The 24,031-nt window shown below is 40.8% G+C and overlaps 1 protein-coding gene across 1 annotated transcript in view; it reads right to left on the reverse strand.

The window, feature by feature from the left end:
- Positions 1-24,031, reverse strand: part of EXT2 (exostosin glycosyltransferase 2) — a 129,406-nt gene that overhangs the window by 46,279 nt on the left and 59,096 nt on the right. Inside the window, exon 8 of the mRNA XM_031459755.2 lies at positions 21,558-21,689. Within this exon, the coding sequence (XP_031315615.1) occupies positions 21,558-21,689 (132 nt within the window). The remainder of the gene's footprint in view (positions 1-21,557; positions 21,690-24,031) is intronic.

The following is a 24,031-nucleotide window of genomic DNA, read 5'->3' on the forward strand; positions in this document are numbered from 1 at the left end:
TCCCTGAGAGATGCAAAGTTTGGTTTCAGAAGATGAATCCCTTGGAACCTAAACCGAGGCACCCCTGAAAGGCATCACAGCTCCGATTTCACAGCGCTGCCAGGGAGAAGGAACGGAGTCCCTGGCAAGACAACAGATCTGGTCTCATCCCACATGCCAGCTCCATTCGGGAAGTGGATGGTGATGGGACAGGGGAGGAGACGGAGGAACGGCTGGGTGGGAAGCGGGCAGTAACTCGACTCGCTGTTCAATTTTTCCACTCTACTCACTTGCATACCAAATCGGGCTTGGAGACCGGAGAAGCAGAAAAGGCAGCATACAGGGAGACAGGACATGTAACAGGGCGTAACGAGCTCCAAAACCTTGTCAGTGCTTTCCCATAAAATACAGACGTTGAGATGAACACGAAGGCAACACGGGGGCTGCTGAGCATATACTTACTGTGTTACAAGCTTGACATTTTACTGTAGGATATACCACCAGGATTGATGTGAATGACCGCGAAAAGTGAGTCAGCATGTTTGGGGTCAGTTTTGAAATCACACATCCTTAACCTGAACCCAGGTTCTTTCACTTACCAGCCGTCAGCTGTGTGACCTGGGCAAACCGCTTAACCTCTCTGGCACTACCGTTTCTGTATCTATAAGATGACGACACTACTACTACTTTTCTAGGCAGTATTACTTACTACAATAATTACTTAACTATTAACATTGCACTTACTATTCCTTAACAATCTAGAGGCTGTGAATGAAAGTAAATAAGTAAGATATGCAAGTGCCTGACAGGTACAAACATTTGATCAATCGTAGCCAACAGATGATCCTGTGGGAACAGCAATTTCTCCGGGATTTACTTTCTGAGGGTCTCAAAAGTGGGGTGTGAGTAGGCTCAGCAATCGTGAAGTATCTCCTAGCATCAAGATTTTAAATTGAAATTATTTTCCTCTCTGCCTTTACCTTATCATGCCTTGAGGTCCTGGTTTACCTGGATTCTCTACCTCTGCTTCTTCCTCTGCAAATACACCGGTTTTCTTTTAGGCTTTTCTCTTTTCCTTCCTACTCCTTATGTTAACTATCACGAAAGCTCCATGAAGTCAGGAGCCACAGCTGTTGTTAACGCCCAGTCCCCAGCACGGGGCTTGGTGCTGCTCAACAAAACTTGTTCAGAAATGAGCACGTTAAACCCAAACGGTCCGGGTCCCGTTCCTCCCGTTCTCTTTGTGTGCCAGTGTGAACAGTTAATGCGCACTCAAATGAGCGACATCAGGAGCTCTGAAATGATTTTCAACTGCGTTCATTCATTTTAAAGTACTTACTAACACTCCTAGTGTGCTAAGGAAGTAGTCTGAAGAAGTGTAGGGTTAGGATATTTAACTCGGAGTTTGAATTGGGGTGCTGCCATTCCATTTACTAGTTTTGTGGTGTGTGAGGCTCCTTCCGTGGGTATGAGAGTCCTCACCTATGAAATGGAGGCATGGTGGTGCCCACCTCCTAGGGTGATGACGATGAAATGAGATTATGCACACAAGCCCCTAGCAGAGGGCTCAACACAGGCCTCCATGAACGGTAGTTTAAAGCAGACACAAAAAAACTTTTGGCTCGCTCCAATTCATATTCTTGTCTGCTAAAACAGTGGCATTAGCAGCTCAGCAATCATTCCCACCAGTATGATTTCTGGTGCTCGCTCATTCAGCCAACATCTGAGCACAAACCACAAGCCTAGAACAGTGGTAAAGATGCCAAGACACACAAATTCCTTCCCCTCAAAATGCTCATCATCTGGTAGAGAAGACAGCTAGGTAAAAAGATACATTGTAATGCAAATAACAAGGACTAAAACAAGGTCCCAAAGTCCAGTGGGCACATGAAGGTCCACAGTGTCACCTGCATCTCCCTGGAGGAGGTGAGGAGGGACCCTCGAGCAGTCTTCGAGGCTGAGTGGGAGGCCACTGGCCAAAGAAGCCAAAGGGCAAACTGAGCAGCACGTGCTACAGGGACAGAGCCCCCCGGGGCTCAGGGCTGGGGGCGGAAGGAAGGAGAGTAGAGATGGGGAAGCTCAGATTCAGGCGGGTTAAAGCCACGTCATGAAAAGCCCGTATGACAAAAGTTTCTCGGGGAGTCTTGTGATTAATTTTTGCTGATTTCTTTTGAAACTTTCTTTTGCTGAGTATTGCTTTACTGATGCATTAACGTGGCTACCCTGATGCTCTATTCAGGAGGTCAGAAACGGGAAATGCTGACCTGCCGCCGGGCCTCTGTGCCGTCTGCCTTCCCTCCCCAGACATGAGCCCACGTCCCTGTGGAGCCCATGACAGCGTGGAGAAGGCAGCCTTCGCCGGGGTGTGTGCCTTCCCGCAGACGCTCCACTCCACTGGGGTAAGGTCAACAAACCAACCCCCAGAGAAAAACACTGATTGGGGGACATTTCAAAAACGGCATTTAGTCACCTCTGAAATGCCTCTAAGAACTGACCCCCTGCTGGCTGACCAAAGAGTGTCTACAGTCTGCGACCTCCTGACCTCACTTTCTGCAGGAAATCAAGTGAATTTAAACCTCCATAATTTACTCAAGGCTCTGACTTCTGCCAGGGAAAAGGCAAACAACGCTGGCAATTAAATCCGTTGCCTGATTAAATCTCCATCATGGCAAGACAGGCCATGAAACCAGGCACCCGGCAACAGGGACTCGCAGAAAAGACGAAGCCCAGCTACTGTGGCTGCACCTTCGGCACCTCGGCTCTCAGCGCACCTTTCAGGTACACTCAGAAGAGCTGCTCGCTGGAGGTGGGAGGAGATACCGAGAGGAGAGTGTGCATCAGCACTGAGCCCAAATGCCTCATTCATCCCACATCCACGCTTCTGCTTCGCTCCTCACTCCTACAGCAAATATCTACTATGGAAGCTGCAACGAGAAATCTGCCAGAGCCACGGCAGCTGTCCCATCATCACGCCCGCTTTCCAGAAGTTCTTTCACATCACTTCGCTTATTCTGGGAAGCCCTGGCAAATGAACTAGTAGTGAACAGACCAGCAAGAGGGAGCTGTGGGTTCAGGGGTCAGGGTTCCCCGAAGGAGAGGCCCTGGGAGACCAGGCTGAAAGTGAACCGCCAGTTCAAAGGGGTCTTCTCCTTCAGGAAAGGGATTCGAACTCAACTAACTCGGCATACCTTTGGCAATCTCACACAGAAGAAGTTGTCTGGGCCCTTCCTGCAGTCCCATTTTGCTTCCTGCGTGAGTCCTATATGAGCCAAGCTGAAACCATTCCGGCCAAGGTTACTCACCATACAGAAAGCGGAGGAAGCCAGGAAGTACACGACCTTTGCTAAACATTCTGAAATGTTCTTGCTGGAACTACTTGAGGATTAGAAAATCAACCTCGAGGAAAACCACATTCCATTCCAACTGCAGGACTCTTTCAACCTAAACCAACCAAATTCCAGACAGGAGAAATCAAGCTCAAAGCAGCATGATTCAAAATTGAATCCCTATTACTCACCATATCAGAGATTTTTTTAAAGATGTCACTGTGTATAACTTCATGTGACAAGAAGAGAACTAAGCAGATATTTGAGTCAACCCATGTTTGATTTAAATGAAGGTATTTTGCCTGAGCAGAAAAGTGAGACGTCAGAGGAGAGAGGAAAAGAGGAGAGGACAGGCTTGTTACACAGAAGCTTTTGAGCCCCTGGTTACGAGTAGCCTCACCTATCCCTACCTTGACAGAAAGGGCAGTTTTCTTGGTTGTTTTGAAGTTATCAACCCTTACATCAATGTGGTTTCAATTATGAATTACCAGACTAAAAGGGGGGAGGGGAAAGCTTTGATTTATTCTTTTTTGCTCCAATTATGCATGATGTGTTTCCACTGAAGACTTTGAAAAGTATTTCATCATGCCTCTCATCCTGAAGTGGTCAAAGGGCAAAACCAAACGGCGTTAACCCTTTCATTCTTCCTCTGGGTTCAGACAGACTCCCTATCAATGGATAGAGGGCAAGGCCTTTGAAGCTGAGAGAACCATGAAAGGGTTAAGCATTAGCATCATATTACTAACGTGCACAAGGGTGGTGTCCCCTGTCCAAAATGGTGAGATGATATTTATGTTAATGGCTGCTGGGAGATCTGAAAGGAGCAATCAGTAATGTGGCCCATGTTGCCTTAACCATTAAACCTCTCCAGCTTCACTTTGCAGCCCAACACTCCACTGGGCGTGCACTGACTTGGGAAACCGGAGAACTAGAGAGACCTAAGGATGTCCCCCAGCAGGCTCTCTTACATTGAAAGAGAAGAGATTCGGGGACAAGCCTGAAGTCTACTTGCTGCATTATGTCTTTCATTCATCCATCTATAAAAAATAACTGAAAAACACTGGATAACATTGATGGCTAAATCTCACTGACTTTACATTAAACAGACAGATGGAAGATGAGGAAAATCAAAGGCTAGAAATCCTCTTAGTGCTACAGACTTAACTAAGGAAGATAGCAAATTATTAACTTAAAATTCCTACAATGTACTTTCAATAATTTGTTCATAAATAAGTTTTCCATATGGTGGCGTTGGAATCAGTCTAACCACATTTGGATGGACTGGAGGAACAGGTACTGTAACTCGTACGTCCAAAGAAACTGAGCCACAAAGACCAACTCAGCAAGCCAAATATTTTCACTGTTGGTCTCTGTCTTTTTCCTCTGGATGGACTGAAGATCTTCTTTTCCTTTGGTGCACTGCAGTTTCATTATGACTCTCCTGCTGTGGTTTGCTGGTCTTCCTGGATCTGAGGTCTGGTGTCAGTTGATAATTCTGGAAAATTCTCCACTATTATTCTTTCAAAAGGGCCTCTTTCCATTCTCTCTTTCTCCTCCTTCTGGAACTCTGATTAGACATATGCTGGACCTTGTTCCTCAGTTCTCCACATCACTTCACTGCTCTTTCATATTTTCCATCTCCTTGACCCTTTGGGCTATATCCGGAATAATTTATTTGAATCTAATAATCTAACCTAATCTAATAATCTGAAGTCCTTGCAGCTGTGTTTCTGCTGGTTCTCACTCATGATACTGCCTTATTTCTTTACAGGTTTGTGGTTTTTAACTGTCAGCTGCTCATTTTCCATAGACATTTTATTCGTAAGAATTATTTGAGACATAGATTGAAGATGAGTTCCTCCAGAGAGAATCTCTGTCTACTTCTGCTGGTCCCTATGAACTCAGGGCCACTTTCAATGAAATTCTCCTCTTAAGGTTTATTCAGACCACACTTGTAGTCCGAACTTACACCACAAACCATGTGAAGGTGGCTTATGCATGCAATTCTCAACAACCAGGGTGAATATAGACTTCTTCTTCTTTACCCTCTCACTGAAGATGCTGTCATTTACTTCCCTGGCTTCATCCAGGAAGCTCTTGATATATTCTCCAACTTGCACAGGCCACAGGCTTTCAATCCAGCTCCCCTGTCCCCTACTTTAGACAATTACCAGGTAGGAGGCTCCAGGTCACCAGTCCCTGCAAAATCTCTGTAGCAAAAGCCAGCTTTGGCCACCACTTACCTCCCAGGGCACCTAGTTTCACTTTGTTTAAGGTCAACAAATATCTTACTTTCATGCCAGCTTAGCAATAGGCTTTGTAATAGTTCATTCAGTATTTCAGTTGGGAAGGTCATATTTAATCCAGCATAAAGCCAGTGACAGAACCCTTTCTATATTTACACTGTCAATCTAATTATGTGCTATTGTACTTCCTATTTAATTTGGGGGTCGTCTGTGTGCAAGATAAAAACAATTACTGTGAAATATGGCAGTGTATTACAACAGAGGGAATGATGGACTGAGAATCTGCAATAGACAGGCCATCACACTTCTGCAGATCCCCATTTCCTCATTTATAAACTAGGGTGATGGGCAGGTAGATCTTAATGGAGCCAACAGAATATTACTCCTGGGTTGTAAGGATTAAATGACAGAAAATACACAACAGAACCTATCTGGGTACAAAAAACTACCCTCTGTAAACTTAAATTTTCCCCTCTAGGGTCCCATCTAACTCTAGGATACACGTTTCCACGTGATAAAGCTTTACACTAGCAGCCTTACACTAACACCGCTTTACTTTTTAGAGTGCCACACCACTTACAAAATGCTTCCACATATATTATTTCATTAATATTTCAGAATAATCCGATGAGATAAGCAATATCCCCATTTTACAGATAAGGATAATAAATTTCAAGGGGATAAGAAAGCAAAATGTCAAGCTAATAAATGGTCTTGAACTCAGGTTGGATTCTAAAATGTCCTTTCCAGTGGCCTTGATTAGTAATTGGCAATCAGTCGCTAACTGCACTGTTCTTCTGACGTTATCATTATCCCTAAACCCAGTCCTGCAGATGAGCAAATTCCTGCAAAGAGAGATTCAGTAAGTAACCTCAAGTTACTCGGATCATCACCAGGAAAGAAGGGATTAAAATGTGCAGTTCAGGAATTTTTGAGCTATAGTTAGCTTACTGAAGGCTCACAGGTTAAACCCATCTGAATGCCTCTCTGAAAATTCCAGCTACTATCTGAGTTTTAGCTACTTAACTTTCTTCTTTATACAGCAGTGAAATTCACATTTGGCTAGATGCCCGCCCGCCCGTCTATAACAGCCAAACTACTGTCAAGAAGAGCAGGAAGGGTTGCCACTGATTGCTTTTCAGGTAGTGGAGGAAAAAGTTGACATTTCATCCTCCTCCTGCTTGGAAAGGAAGCCAATCATTTATAAGAGCCCTCAGTCTGGCTGCGGCTTCCATCAGTGGGATGGACAGAAGCCAGTTAAATGGCTCAACATAAGCCATATTAAAAGAACTTGGAATGAGGAAAGCACGGGTTCCATATGATGATGTTTTTAATAATTCATGAGCTATATCAGTCTGCAAGTAATAAATCTCACTAAATATATCTATGGTAAGATGGTTTAAGGCACTGTCTAATCAATTAAATGGTGAATACAATAAAGTAGGGGCAAATGTAATATATAACATCATTGATTTTATCGGTTCATAATTTTATTATGTTAAAAGTAACAGTTTATCTGTTTAATAGCAAAAGATCGGATTATTCTTAGACACGGTCTTTAAACACACACTTCTCATCCCTGGATCTGTTACTTAATACTGAAAACAGTTAAAAGAAGTGCTTCAAAGAAAAGACTAGTAACTTACCTGATTCAAACGAACAAGACTGATCTATAATCCAGTGTTCAAGAATGTTCATGGTGAGAACCTACTACTTCTCATGAGAGGTGAAACAAATCCACAATTTCCTCTGACTATCCCACACCTGAAATACTCAGTTTGGAAAAGAGGCTCATTCTCCGGCTGGGCATAAAAACGTTTGCTGGCGGCCTACTGAGTGTATTTTAGAGGTCCACTATGGTGTGGAGGAAGACTTCACTAGCGTGGTAAACAGAGACTCTTGGGAAAAATTAAGTTAAGCTGTGGCATCCAAGCTCAAAGCACCAACACACTTATGACCAAGAAGCCAAACCTTATGTATAGTTTTGAGCTGACGGGAGTGTAACACCACCATTAAAGTTGACACAAAGTGGGGAGAACAACCCCTAAAATGTAGTCATTTCTTAATTCTTAGTTTCTCTGGAATTCCAGTAAGGTATGTGTTTTGTCTGCTATGTTTTATCTCTGCTTCCTCGTGGGGGGAAAAAAGGAGGTGGAGGGGGTGACGCATGAACCTGCAGGGCTAAAAGAACAGGCAAGGAGACAACAGTGAACAAGAGTTCAATACATGTGGGGAGGTGAACCGGATGGAGTCTCTTGCTAGACGACACAAAGAAGTGTGGGATAAAATACAACGAAAAATCTTTTTAAATGTTCAGGGAATGGGAAGTTGCCAGGGACCAGAAATGGAGAGAAAATGGCAAGTGCTTGCTGAGGGCACAGGAGCTGGCTGGCACCGCAGTTCTTCAGTGGGGTGGAGGCTGTTGCTGGGCTTAGCGATGCAGAGGCTGGGGCTTCCACATACCTGTTGGAAGAGGGACGTGGTGCTGGGCACAGAAGTCAGGGAGCTAGCAGTGAGACTTACACATACTCCAGAATCCTTACCAGCTGCACAGTCAGCAAATAGGTGGTCCAGAAAGTCACCCTCTCATATGTGGAGACAACAGAAAAACATTTATCTTTTTCAGCCTGAGTTTGGGCTGGGGGTGCTTTCAACAGAGGCTACCCCTCAGAGAGGTTTGGTGTGTTTTTTTACTTTTTTGCTTTTTACTGAAAGATCACCAGTTTACAATGTTGCGTCAGTTTCTGGTGTACAGCATAATGTTTCAATCACACATATACATACGTATATTCCTTTCCATATTCTTCCCCACTATAGGTTACCATAGGATACTGAATATAGTTCCCTGTGCTACACAGTATAAACTTGTCTATCTAGCCCACACACAGTAGTCAGCATCTGCAAATCTTGAACCCCCAGTCTATCCCTTCCCACCCGCTTTCCCCCCTGGTAACCATGAGGTTTGGTGTTTAAATGGACTCTCCTTATACAGTATGGAAACCTCCCACTGAAAAATTAATGTTAAAAAGTGATTTATATCTGCGATACTTCTAGAACACATGGCAGAAGCAAAAAAACAAGAATAAACTCTCTGGAGAAATCCCCCCTTACCCTAGGAGGCAAAGATTTCCACAGAAAACCTTACTGAAGATGAACTCACATTCCAAAACTATAAAACACATAAGGAAACAATGTAACAAGAGCAACAGGTAGTAGATAAATGATAAGATCACTGCAAAATTGGATAATTGGAGAATATAAAGTACATCCTCGAATAAAGATATAAAAGAATGAAGTGAAAACATAAGGGAAAAAAAAAACACTTAAAAAAAAAAAAAGACCAGGAAGACAGATTTGAAAAATAATTAAGAAATCTAACCAAGGAGGTGAAAGAATTATACACAGAAAACTATAAACCATTGATGAAGGAAATTAAAGAAGACTTTAAAAAATGGAAAGCTATCCCATGTTCTTGGATTGGAAGAATCAATATTGTTAAAATGGTCACACTGCCCAAGGCAATCTACAGATTTAATACAGTCCCTATCAAATTACCCAGGACATATTTCACAGAACTAGAACAAATCATAATAAAATTTATATGGAACCATCAAAGACCTAGAATTGCCAAAGCTTTACTGAAGAGAAAGAAAGAGGCTGGAGGAATAACTCTCCCAGACTTCAGACAATACTACAGAGCTACAGTCATCAAGACAGCATGGTATTGGTACAAAAACAGACATATAGACCAATGGAACAGACTAGAGAGCCCAGAAATGAACCCACAAACTTTTGGTCAACTAATCTTCGACAAAGGAAGCAAGAATATACAATGGAATAAAGACAGTCTCTTCAGCAAATGGTGTTGGGAAAACTGGACAGCAGCATGTAAATCAATGAAGCTAGAGCACTCCCTTGCACCATACACAAAAATCAACTCAAAATGGATCAAAGACTTAAACATAAGACAAGATACAATAAACCTCCTAGAGGAAAATATAGGCAAAACATTATCTGACATACATCTCAAAAATGTTCTCCTAGAACAGTCTACTCAAGCAATAGAAATACAAGCAAGAATAAACAAATGGGACCTAATGAAACTTACAAGCTTCTGCACAGCAAAGGAAACCATAAGCAAAACAAAAAGACAACCTACGGGATGGGAAAAAATTTTTGCAAATGAAACCGACAAACGCTTGATCTCCAGAATACATAAGCAGCTCATATGACTCAATAAGAAAAAAATAAACAACCCAATCCAAAAATGGGCAGAAGATCTAAACAAGCAATTCTCCAAGGAAGACAAACAAATGATCAATAAGCACATGAAAAAATGCTCAATATCACTAATTATCAGAGAAATGCAAATCAAAACTACAATGAGGTATCACCTCACACCAGTCAGAATGGCCATCATTCGAAAACCCACAAATGACAAATACTGGAGAGGCTGTGGAGAAAAGGGAACCCTCCTTCACTGCTGGTGGGAATGCAGTTTGGTACAGCCACTGTGGAAAACAGTATGGAGATTCCTCAAAAGACTAGGGATAGACTTACCACATGACCCAGGAATCCCACTCCTGGGCATATATCCAGAAGGAACCCTACTTCAAAAAGACACCTGCACCCCAATGTTCGTAGCAGCACTATTTACAATAGCCAAGACATGGAAGCAGCCTAGATGTCCATCAACAGATGACTGAAAAAAGAAGATGTGGTATACTTATACAATGGAATACTATTCAGCCACAAAAACCAACAACATAACACCATTTGCAGCAACATGGATGCTCCTGGAGAATGTCATTCTAAGTGAAGTAAGCCAGAAAGAGAAAGAAAAATACCATATGCGATCACTCTCATATGTGGAATCTAAAAAAAAAAAAAAAAAAAAAAAAGCATAAATACAAAACAGAAATAGACTCACAGACATAGAATACAAACTTGTGGTTGCCAAGGGGGCAGGAGGTGGGAAGAGATAGACTGGGATTTCAAAATTGTAGACTAGATAAACAAGATTATACTGTATAGTACAGGGAAATATATATAAGATCTTATGGTAGCTCACAGAGAAAAAAATATGACAATGAATATATATGTGTTCATGTATAACTGAAAAATTGTGCTCTACACTGGAATTTGACACAACATTGTAAAATGATTATAAATCAATAAAAAATGTTTAAAAAAAAAAAAAAGAACAGACGTGAAAAAATTATCCAGCATGCAGCAGAAAGAGATAAAAATGTGGAAAACATGAGGTGAAAAACCCTAAACCTGAGAGACAAAACAGAATGAAAGAAGTCTAACTTGTATTTAATAGGATAGCAAGAGGAAAGATTAGTGAGAATGACAGATACGTAATATTCAAAGAGAAAATGACTGAGAATTTTTGAACACTGATTAAAGACATGAACCTTAAGGTTAAAGAAGAAAAATCACTCTCCAAGGCAGACAGAAAATGGGACTTAGAAAATCACCATTTGGCAACCATTGTAACAACTGATTTAGGTAAGAAATCATCAGTGGATGCTAAAACTAGTGGGTGAAAGTTTGAGGAGTAACAGGGTATTTACACAGTCTCAAAGCATTTCCCGCAAGACACGTTAAAAGAAAAGTCAGTTCACATTGGAGAAATCCAGCAGAAACCTGTGACTGAACTTATCATCACCACTAATGGGACACACTGACATCATGTGTCCTCCACATGATACACTGAGAACCAACATTAGTTTTGTGATATTCCTGTCAAAGATGCACAATTTGAATTTCAATAATTTGAAGTGGAATGCCTAATTTGATGCAAAAAGCATAAGACAAATCAAAATCAAGGCAAATCTTCCAAAATAACTGACATGTTGCCTTCAAAAAAGCCAATGACATGTAGGACAAAGAAAGACTAAGAAACTGTTCCAGACAAAAGCAGACTAAAGAGACATGAAAATGGAATGCAATAAATGGTCTGGAATCTTCTTTTGCTATAATGGACATTATGAGACTAATTAGCAAAATCTAAGTAAGGTCTATAGATATTATTAATAATACTGGATCACTGCTTATTTCCAAATGATTTTGGTAACTGTACTGTGATTCTATGAGAAATATAAAGGTGTATCATATCTGCAACTTCCAAATGGTTCAGGAAAAAATATATAAATATGAATACACACACAGAGAGAAATAATAAAGGAAGTGTGGTTAAATATTAACATCTGAGGAATATGGGCAAAGGGTGTACAGAAGTTGTACTATTTTGGGGTCTTTAAGTCTGAAAGTATGTCAAAATAAAAAATTAAAATTAAAAAACTATAGAAATTTTTCGGTCTGTTGAAGCAAACAAAAGGCAGATACAGGAACATAAACTACCTAGCAAAGCATAAAAGCTAAGCCTTCCAAGGATGATGATAAGAAGACTCAGAAATTGGAGGTCCGAGGTTTCAGGAAGGAGGGACTCTCAAAACAGGAAGAAGGAACAGTTTGGCTCCAAGATCCCTGAAACCTACATGCACAGGCAGGCCAGCCCTCTCCCTGTCCCCACTTCCTCCCATCACCTTAGCAGAGAAGGGAGGTTTATCCTCTAGAGGAAATGAATTAAATCCCACACTCAGCGACACGAACACAGAAGGCAGGGTGAGGTACCACACCGAATAGAGCAATCATCTATCAAATGAAGGATTAGAACCCGTATCCTTCCCTCATTCAGCTCGCAAACGCGTGCAGCCCAGACTTATTATCCATCCTCTCCCCACTCCCAAGGGCAGAAACATTATTCTCTGGATCAGGGAACCAATCCAACAGAAATAACCCATGAATATCAACACTAGGACAAATAATCAGGTCCGCATCCTCTTAACCATAGTAAAGTCCATAAGTTGACAAGCCTGCCATGTACACAGAGCTTCTAATCAGCTTTCAGTGCCTCACTCTTAAAGCAAGAGTAGACTGCTAAGAAACATCAGGTATTTAAAGAAAGCTTCAATATGAGAGATAGAAATTAAAGAACTGAAAAAGGAATTCAAAGGAAATAAATAATATAGGGAGCTAAAAAAAATGAAAAACCCATAAACATCCTCAGAGAGAGAAAGTACATCCTTAAAACAAAAAATAGGAAGCTATAAAGATTAACTAGAAGTCAAGAAAGAACTCTTAGAAATGAAAAGTGAACAAAATTTTTAAAATCAAAAGAAAAGTTAAAAGATAAAATTGAGAAAGTATCTCATAAAATAAAAGGTCCATTAAAACAGAGAGAAATGACAAATAGGACAGAAAAGATAAGAAGAATGAGGATCAACCTAGCACATTCATCATCTAGGTAACCCAAGTTCCATAAAGAGGAAAAAGAGAAAGCAGGAAAAAAAGAAAAATATAAAACATGAAAATTTATCAGAATTTGATGGCTATTTCCTTATAAAGGGCCCAAATCAGCATCCAGTGAACAAAAAAACACTCATACCAAGGCATATCATCAAAGTTTCAGAACAAGAATTTCCCAGGAAGATAAACATTTTCACATAGAAGGTGCAGGAATGAGAATGACATCTCACTCTTTGAGATTAAAACGGGAAGCTTAGAGGACAATGGAACAATGCTTTCAAATTTCTGAAGAAAACCCACCTCAACTAGAATTCTGCACTAGCCCAACTCTTACTCAATGTGAAATAGAATAAATATGTTTTCAGACATGCAAGGTGACAACACATTTATGTCTCAATAGTTTCTTTTCTTGGGAAGCTTTTGGAAAAAATAAACCAAAAAAAGAGGAAGATGATAAAACTTGGAAACAAAGAATCCAACAAAGAAGAGAAAAAAGGGGACTTTCTGAGAATCTTGGTGAACAGAGGATTCAGGATGAGCACCATACAGGAGACCGAGGAGCAATCAATCCACACTGGAGCTGAAGTGCAGGGCTACAGAGAAGGGGATGGATGGGAGGGAGGGGAAGGAAGAGAGAGAAAGGGAGAAAGAAAGGGGGAAGGAGGGAGGAAATCCTTGACCATTTCAGTCTTTTGTTGGAGAATTTAGTAAAAAGCAATGATAGGAACATGAAAAGCTAAGAGGGAAAATAAAGGCAGTTATATATCCACTCCCTGGAAAATAAAGTTATACAAGAAAGGAAGTATAATCAGGTAATCATCATTTACTTCTTGGTTCAATTGGAAGCAATATTTACATAGTCCTAATATTGCAACAATAAACACCGCTTTAATGAAAAATGGTGACATCGCCCCACTGGTCAGATGGGAGGAGAAAAATGGGTAGGAAGAAGGGAGAACAGGAAACGAAGCCCTAACTCAAACTCGAAGGAAGTAAAAAGATAATGCCTATGATTGAGACATCAAAAAATAGCACTACCAGCATTTTATCAGGAGACAGGAAAATAAGTCTCAGAGGAAAGCTAAAAGACTTGAAATCAGTTGTCCCTTGGGAACAGGACTTAATTTTAGTTACATACTTTATTTTACTACTTGAATTTTTAAACCATACACATGTTAAGCCATACCATTTTTTAAATACAAAATTAAGAAATACGGCTGAGATACAAAAGAGAACCAAAAATCAAGAATCAACCTCCAGCTGGAGCAATGTAGAAATTTTTCTACTCTGCAGCTGTAATAACCCTTTTACTAGGAAATTATAGTCAAACACTAATTAATTGGTAGGCATGTAATTACAATAGGATATCAGAAATGAAAACAGGATTCGTTATCCTGATATTGTGATACCCAACAACTCCTTTTCCTGGTCACCTCTGCTGCTGAATCACTTAAGCAGACTCAAGGGAGAATGAAAGCGGCCCCTGAAACAAGGGGAAAGGGAATTTGAGGTGCTAGTAAGTGACAGCTGGCACATGAAGGATGACTTTGCCAAAACGCTCAGTATGTTCTCAATTAATCCGCCGCCAGATCAAGCTCCCAGAGACTCTGAGAAATTGTTCTATTCACTGCCCTCCTCCGTGTGACATGAGGAAGCAGTCAGGTGTTGCCTCTTGAGAGCCAGAGCCATAAGAGCGAACTCTGCAAAAGCAACAGAGGTGGGACTGCATCCAGGGAAACAATGCATGTGGTTTTCCCACCACCACCACTGGAGCTGCGGTGCAGGGGTGTGTCACACTGGTATCCTAGTCTCTCTTGACCAGGAATGAGGCTCTGATCAACATGATCCTCTTCGCAACACTCCCAAGTTTGTCTCTCCATGTTCCTCACTTATCCTCCCCACAGGCATCTGACTTGCGAGCTCATCTTTTCCATTTTCTGACTATCAGAACTGGCCAAGTCCTTGACTTGGGGCCAAGACCCAAAGACCAGACCCAGCTCTTTGGATCTTCCTGCATCTCTCCATCCACAGACCCAACTCTGCTTTCTTTATTCCCTGGCTACCGATGACCTGAGACTTTCAGGCTTGTTTCCACAGAAGCAACTACAGATACAAAACAATTCAATGGCACAGGCTACTCAAGGAAAGGTTTGGAATTGAGGACGGTAGAGTAGACCACCCGTGCAACCGGGATCTTGTAAATATGGCACCTTTAAAAACAAAAGACTTCAGAAGGCTTAAACTTACTTCAAGCTAAAATTTCTAAATTCCATACATACTTCAGGTATATCTAAGCAGTGGGAGGAAGAAGGGGGGAATAAGCCAAGAAGGCCTCCTGGGGGACCAGGGAGACTTTCAAATTCCAGAGAAACATTCCACAACCTGGAAGTTAAAGGGCACGGTGTTGAGCTAAGCAGGCTGTTAACTGGCTATCTTTTCAACTCAGAGATCTGCTCTGTGCATCTGAGCTGGTGCTTCCTCGGCCTGCAGAGTGATTTACTGCTTGTTAGTATTTACAGCTGAGTGATATTTTCAGCGGCTTGTACAACCACAACCTTTGTGAATGATGGCTGCTATCTGGATATCTAAGTACCGGCAGCCCTGAGTTCTCCATGTAGCTGAGACAGATGTGGGCTGAAGCCAGTCTCTGGATACTTCTAATCCAAGCCCCAGGGTCCAGAAGAGGAACTGGATGGGGAGAGAGGGAGAGCCTTCTCTGGGCAGTGAGTCAGGACACACACAGTGAATCGATCCCACATGAAAGTAGGGTCCCTGGACCAGCAGCCTCAACACCACTCGGGAACTTGCTAGAGACGCAAATTAGAACCCCATACAGACCTACTCAATCTGAAACTGGTCGGGGGAGCAGCAGCCATCTGTGTTTTCTCGAGCCTTTCAGGAGCTTCTGGTGTGTACTAACATTGGAGAACCACTTCCCTAAGAACTAGAGGCTCCAGCAAGCTCTGCTGCATTGTACCCATAGCTCTGATCCCTGTTCCTCAGGGGTGATAACTGCCAATCAAGTAAGTGCTCTCACATGATACTCCCACCTCTCGATCCTTCCCTTCCTATCTTCAAAAGCTGGACTTAGACTGAGGCTTACGGGATGTCGAGGTAAGTAAATAATCCTCCTCTATGGCCTTGCTTGCAGATAAGTTGCTACTCTGGCTAGATTTCATAGGAACAAGCTCTTGTTTTCAATCTCATTCCTATGCTGAGTATAACAATCCACTTTAGGTCATTTCCTCATTTTTCTCATCAATTTTTGTCAACAGCCATGGAAGCCTTGCTATCTCCCCTTTCTGTTCTAGGTCTGGCATGGTCAATGCATTTAAAGAAAAAAATCTGGGTTATCTTTACTAGTGTTATCTCTGAGAGTAAATCTGAAAAAAAAACCTGTCAAAAAGGACTGGGTAACTAAAATTAGGACATATTGATAAGGTGGAGCATAATCTTTCAACTCACATCATAGAAAAATAACATGGGAAAATATTCACTCTACAACATGATTTTAGGACTATATTACATTTAGTTTTTAAAAAATTGTCACTGAGCAGATATGGTTTTGTTGACACATGCAGAATCCAAAAATTTACATTCCTGGCCCATTCCATCCCTGCATCACATTTAATGCCCATTTGCCTCGGTCTCTGTCCTCCAGACATGATCACGTTGGGAGAGAGCCAGAAGTCAGGCGGGGGCGGGGGTCCAAGGAGCTCCCCAGACACACAGGCTATGCCCAGACGTAGGGACGAGGCCTGCCAAGGGGCAAGACCAGAAATGACACAGAGCTTAAAAGTGATACAGGTGTGGAGTATTTGGGGAGATGATAAAGTATTGCTGATATCTGCAAAAAAGGGAGAAAGATGAAAGCACAGAGAGACCAAAAAGGCAGTAAAATGCAGGCATCCTTGACGTGAGGAGCTAAGAACATTAATGATAAAAGCAAATGTGTCACCACCTCATAAAGAACCTTCATTTGGTGAGAAATTCCTTCCAAAGAGAAGATTCAAAACAAAGGGCCAATCTCTCCAGACCAGACAGATTTGCTACTTTAAAATTATGCTCCAGAATTACTTTGCCAAGCTTTTTCAAGTTTTGAGAGTGTGGCCCAACGTGGATAATGTAATCGGCCTCCTCTCTGGCTACAGACAGGAATGGCAAAGCAGTTGCTGACACCAACACCTGGTCTCTGCAAGGCCACCCCTCGCTGTCTTCATCATCCACACAAATAGGCCATTTTTTTTTTTTTAACATTAAACTATGGTAGTGGCACCTGGCCAAAATAGGGCTCTTTACTTTCACCCCTCCTTGTCAGTCTGAGCAAGCTCAGTGCACAGCTGGAGGCCCTGACAGCAGATCTTTGAAAAAAACAGACCATCTTTTGATTTACTAACCAAGGTCCACACCTCCTCCCACCTTGGGGTGACGGATATTGTAAATGTGATGGAATCTAGAGGGGAGACTCCCCTGCAGGTTGGGCTCATAGTAGTCACATCTAGAGTAGGTTAAATATTTCTGAAGGGGAGGGGGGAAGTTAACTATAAATAAATCAGTGTCACTCAGGCCTCCTGTTAGTTGCTTTCACTGAAGACGCAGAAATGTACAATCCACAGCTTTAAATCAAGGTTCTCACCACCTGAGCACCTAGAAATGTGGTAAATACTGAATTTCCCTAAAAAGGATTATTTAAGAAAGAGCTAAAGGAAAAAATATAGAATATATTTTCCAGTTGCATATCCAGATCTATGCTTCTTAAAATACTTCTCATTTATGTTCTTTCCCAAATTATGAGTCCGGCACTTTGAGCATTTTGTTCTAAATTAAAATATATCCATTTCAAAACTACAGAATTTCATATACTATTTTCTCCTAGTCTATATTCTTATGAAATACAGAGACCAAAATTCCCACCATTTATTCTTACACACTTTCCTTAGAGCTTTAGATGAACAGTACAGAATAAAGTCCCTGTTTCCACGTTTTCCAGCTGGGTCATGACCATCTCACCTGTATGAATTCCCCTGCAGAGGGACACATTGATATTCTTTATCTCTAGCGTGTACCATATGCTTGGAATAGTGGGAATATTTCAATCCAGAGGAGGCTCAATGGCTCACATAAAACTCCATAAGCACTTCAAGATCATCTGCAAGTCCAAGACCTAGGCTCTTGCTTGTTTACACCACTTGCCCATCATATGACCTCAGACAAGTCATCAGGCTCTGTGAGCCTCACTGCTCTATAGATAAGAAAGAATCTACCACTTTCCCCACCTTCCCAACAGGGTGAAGGTCAAATAAAACAACGGCTGTTACAACAGCGTGTGAGTAGGCTTTGGATGGCTCAAGTCTGGGATTCCAGTCTTCCTCCTTCCCTCCCTCTTTCCTTTCTTTATGTATCAAGGACCTCCTATCTGAATTACATTGTCCCAGATATTACGAGGAATACCAAGATAACTCAGAAGTTCCCTTAAGAAGCTTAAAACTTTACAGGAAATTATACTTCTATGCATGTTAAAACATGTTATATGATAGGAAAGACACAGATAATATGCTTTCAGAATAACAAGGAAGAAAGATTACTTCCTGCTTAGGGGGTCCAGGAAAACCTCATGGAGGAAGGTATATACGAGCAGACCCCTGAAATCTGGATAAAATATGGACGACTGGAGGTGGTGGGGAAGAAGGGCATCTCAGTGAAAGACCCACACTCACAAAGGCACAGGGAGGTCAAAGCTGGGTTGCCAGAAATCGAGAGCTCCCGGAAAGGCAGACTGGGGCTGGACTAGGTCCTGCAGTCAGACTGAGTTTGGACCCCAACACCGCCCTCGCCCACAACCCTCATGTACCCACATTCCGCATCTGGATAAACTACACCATATTCCTCACTCTTCCTAAACTCCCCTACTGGCCAGTTAGAATAGTAATTCTCCCTGATACGGCTCAAATTTGTCCTCTATTAATTCTCATCTGGATTCCTGAAATAGTCTCCTGCCTCCAGTCTTGTCCCACTACTGATGTCAGACTGATCAGAAACACAAGCTCACCGCATTGCTCCTGTGTCAATGCTTCAGTGGTTTCCTACTGCTCACAGGTAACATTCCAACACTGTCCATAAGGTACCAGGTATTTCATGATCTGGGCCCTCTGCAGGCTTCACCTTCTGTCTCTCCCTCACAAGCCTCCTTCACTCCTGCCACACTGACCCCCTCGAAGTTCTCTAAACCACCACGCTCTCTTGTCCCTCTGATCTCTGAATCTGCTGGTCCTTCTGATAGACCCCTTCTCCCTTTCTCTGACTAAATGATACCTACCTTTCTTTTTTAACACTCAGATCATAATTTAACATGGTTCTGGAAGTACTAACCAAGGTAATTATATAAAATGTAATAAAAGGTTCAGATATTGGAAAAAGGAAGCAAAATTCGCATTAGGTATGACTGTAACTAGAAGACACAGAGAAATCAACTTTAAAAAGATGAAACAATTATAGAATTCAGTAAAACAGTATTACAAAATGTATATACAAAAGCCAAAATATGTATTCATACAAAAGTAACCAGTCAGAAACCATGATGTCAGAAAGTATATATTCCTTTATCAGAACATAAGAAAGATAAAATGCCTAAGAAAAAAATTTTCAGGACTTGTGAAGGACCCATACAAAGAAAACTAAAATTCTACTAGAAAGACAAATCTTGCTTCGGGGTAGCAAGATCTACTGCAATGAAAATTCCCCAAAGGCATGGATTTTTCTCTGCTTTGTTGACTGACACATTTCAAGAACCAAGAACACTGCCTGGAACATAGCAGGCAATCAGTAAATACCTACTGACTGAATAAATGCCTAAAACAATCTAAAAATTCAATGTGACCAATCAAAATACAAATAGGATTTACATTTGTATTCTGGGAGAAACTGATAAAGAGATAATCAACCTTCCACTTGAAAAATACACACATGTAAGATCAGATGAGCAAAAATCCAAGTACTCAGGGTTACTGAAAGCATGGAGAACCAGAATAACCAAAATGTTATTGGTGGAATTAGGAAACTGTAATAGTCTTTTGAAAGGGCAATGTGTTAATATCTATCAACATTCAAAATGTGTTTATCCTTTCAGCAATTTGTCAGCTAGAATTCTATAGATATATTTACACATTTATGTGCAAAAACATATGAAAGGATGTCCCTTGTGTTACTGTTTGAAAATAGGGGGGAGAAAAAGCAATCTAAATCTCTATCAATAATAGATCAAAAAGCAACCTAAATCTCTATCAATAACAGATCTGCATGATCTGCATGTAAGATACATCTGAACGATGGAATACCATACAGCCATCCTTAAAACTGAAATATACCTATATAGAATGAAAGGGAAGTCCATGATCTGTTATTAAAGTAAAAAAGGAAAGATGTAGAATATGTGTAATATGATCCCATTTGTGTTCTAAAATTATATAGTTATGTTTATATAAGGATTAGAAACATTCTGGAAGGTAACCTTTGGTAACAGATTCAAGGGAGGAGATGGACAGAAGGAAACTCTACCTCAAGCAGAACAGAAAGGTGTTTGCTGTTGTTCTGATTTTACTGTAAGTGTGTATTTACTTCCTCTCAGGCACCCCCGCTCTGGGAAGCGTCCTGACCCCTCCCACCCAGGAGCGCAGCCTGACGGGTGCTCCCTCCGCAGTCCGCAGTCCGCAGTCCGCGGACCACTTTATTACAGGACTTTTCACACGACTGCTGCCTCACTTGCTGGCTTCCCAGTTAGTGGAGAGTTCCTTTGAGGGCAGGCCCTGGCTTCTTTTTCTGCTTTCTCAGCACCTGGTGGAGTGCCTGCCCCACAGTAACCACCTAATAAAAGATGTAGGGAGGGAGGGCCCTACGTGAAGATTAACCAGGCAGCAGCACACAGTGTGATCCAGAGAAAAGTATTATCAGGGGACAAGGACGGCTGGCAATGATTCAGTGGAGAGGAGTCCACATCTCTCACGTGGAAGCCACGGCAGGTGTGCTCCCGAGAAGCTGGGAAGCAGTAACTGCCAGCCCCAAAGCTTCAGGCACTTTCCGTGAGGAAGGCATGGCCAGTGCCACACTCCCTAGGATGCTTGAGGAAGTCACGGGTATCTCATGACTCCCTCAAGCAAGGACCAAGCCCTGAGAGCAGCTTCTAACCACCCCACCTTGCTGCTAGAAATACGCAGGGGCCTCAGCCCCAGTCCTGAACAACCCACATTGCCCCTAGATCACTTGTGCTGATGATTTTCCGCACTGCGGTTTTTGAGATGTTAACTAACATAATCCATGTAAAGCACTTAGCACAGTCCCTGGCACAAGAATAAGCTATTAAGCTGCTTACAATCTTTTCAAGAGTTCAAAGCACTGTAACTGCAGAAGTCATCAGGAAGTCTTCCATGTCCAACAAGACCCAGGTCTCCCTGTTTATTTCTGCCATCAATAAGTGTCCTGTCTCCCTGAGCACATTCAAAACAAACTGGAAGCTGCTGCTTCAGTGTTTCTGACCTTTGTCATCATTTCAGATGTAAGCTGGTCCTATCGGACTCCAAGTATTACAGCACACTCTCATCTTAGAAAGCTCGAATTTAAAACTCAGTACATTTTCCACTGTCCCATCCTGACAGCAGGCCTGTGGCTGGCGTGGCGAGCACCGGAATTCACTTACCACGGCAGGGGGGTCGTTCCATTCTTCATAGGAGATGGCAGCATACGGATAGATCCGGTCATTGATGATCTGCAAGGTGGCCAGGGCAATGGCTTTGATTGAATGGAAGTACGCTTCCCAGAACCACCGTGCCTGTGAAGAAAACCACAATGTATGAAGCGAGCCAGCCAGTGGAAGAAGCAGGTGCTCATCACAGGCAATTCTGGGGCTGGGTAATTTCCTTACTCCTAGAGAGTAAGCAGCCTGAGGCAAAGGCTCCCTGCTGTTCAAGTCAGCTCCGTCAGAAGTGGGCATTTACCCAAGGCAGTCAAACTAGAAGGCGAGCAAGTGAAATGCACATTGGATTCAATTCAGATATACAAGAAACTGCGTGGTAATGAAAATATCATTGTGTTTTACCAGAGCAAGTTTATAGTCTTTTTTTTAATATACATATAAAACAAAGTACACACATCTTCAGGGTATAACTCAATTAATTTTTACATATGTACATAATCTTATAACTACTACCCAGATAAAGATAGAGAACATTCCAGCCCCCCAGGAGATTCCCTTACACAGCCTACCAGTCAGTATCTCACCCTCTGAGAGTAATCATTATTCTGGTTTCTTTTAAGCCCACTACTGAATCTCATATTAATGGAATCAAACAGTATTGACTCTTTTGTGTCTGACTTCTTTTGCTCAACACAGTAATATTAAAATCAGATTTTAGTGTCAAGTTATGCTGGTTGGCCCCATAAAATAAGCTGAAAAATTTCTGTTCCTTGAGAAAATTTTTGTAAAACTTTTCATTGAGGTATAGCTGATTTACAATGTTGGATTAATTTCAAATGTACAGCAAAGTGATTTAGTTATACATATACATATATATGCTTCTTCAGATTCTTTTCCATTATAGATTATAAGATATTGAAAACAGTTCCCTGTGCTATACAGTAGGTCCTTGTTGTTTATTTATAGTATATATAGTAGTGTATATGTATTAATCCCAAACCCCTAATTTATCCCTCCCTCCCCCACGCCTTCCCCCTTTGGTAACCATAGTTTGTGTTCTATGTCTATAAACCTGTTTCTGGTTTGTAAATAAGTTCATTTGTATTTTTTTTTTAAGATTCCATATATAATGATATCATATATTGTCTTTCTCTGATTTACTTCACTTAATATGATAATCTCTAGGTCCAGCTATTCCTTGAGAAATTTTATGAGAATTTTATTTCTTCCTTCAAAGATTTAGAATTCAAAAAGGCCATCTGGGCTAGATGTTTTGAGGTGGTTTGGTTTTTTTTTTGTTTGTTGTTGTTTTTTTTTTTTTTTTTTGGTGTGTAAAGGTTTTAAATCATGAATTAATTTTCTTTCATAGACATAAGATTGTGCATATTTCCATGTCTGTTTTGTAGGTAGTATTTTTCAACAAATATGTTCATTTTATCAAAATTGTTAAATTTACTGGACTAAACATATGTTAATGTCTATTAAATGCCTATAGAATCTGTAGTAATACACCCTTTTTCATTCCTGACATTGATAATCTGTTTTCTCTTTGAACTTGCTCAGTCTTACTAGATGTTTATCAATTTTATTAATATTTTTTTAAAAAAGCAATGTTTGCTTTTGTTGATTTCCTTTATCTTACATTTTTTTCTATGTTGTTCCTTTCTGCTCTTATTTTTATTTTCTTCTGTTTTAGGGACTTTAATTCATCTTGCATTTAGTTTCTTGAGATTGAAGTTTAGATATTTCAATCTTTCTTCTTTTTAAATACATGCAGTGTAAAGCTATAAATCTACTTCTATGCACTACTTTAAATGCATCTCACATATTTATTTATCATTTTCATTAAAATTTAGATAAAAATTTTTTTAAATTTCTACTTTGATACATTCTTTGATGTATGGGTCATTTAGAAACATAACTTTAATTTCCAAACATTTTGGGATTTTCTATCTTTCTGTTACTGACTTCTACTTTAATTGTTCTCTGTAGTCAGAGAACATACATGTTATTTCAAAACTTTATAATTTATTTAAACTTGATTTATGGCCCAGCACACTGCTTATTTTTGTAAATGATCTACGTGAACTTAAAAAAAAAAAGAGTATCTTGCAGTTGCTGAATGTAATGTTTTACAATTGTCAAGCAGAGTAAGTTGATTACTAGTACTATTTAAATATTCTATATCCTTGATTTGATTTTCTCTGCCTGTATATGTGTGCATGTATGTATATGTGTTTATTTCAAAACTTTTACTTTCAAATTTGTGCACTCAAAGCTTGTCTCAAGATTGTCTCTTTATAAAGAGGATATAAATGGATTTTAATGTTTTAAAAATCTTTGGCTTCCAATTGTACATACAGTCCATTTACATTTAATGTAATTTCTGATGCGGTTGAGTTTAAGTGTATACTCATTCTATTTGTTTCATCTGTTCTTTTTCTTTTATCTCTCCTTTCTTTCTTGCCTTTAGGATT

Source organism: Camelus dromedarius, chromosome 12, assembly GCF_036321535.1.
Source record: "Camelus dromedarius isolate mCamDro1 chromosome 12, mCamDro1.pat, whole genome shotgun sequence".
Taxonomy (NCBI): domain Eukaryota; kingdom Metazoa; phylum Chordata; class Mammalia; order Artiodactyla; family Camelidae; genus Camelus; species Camelus dromedarius.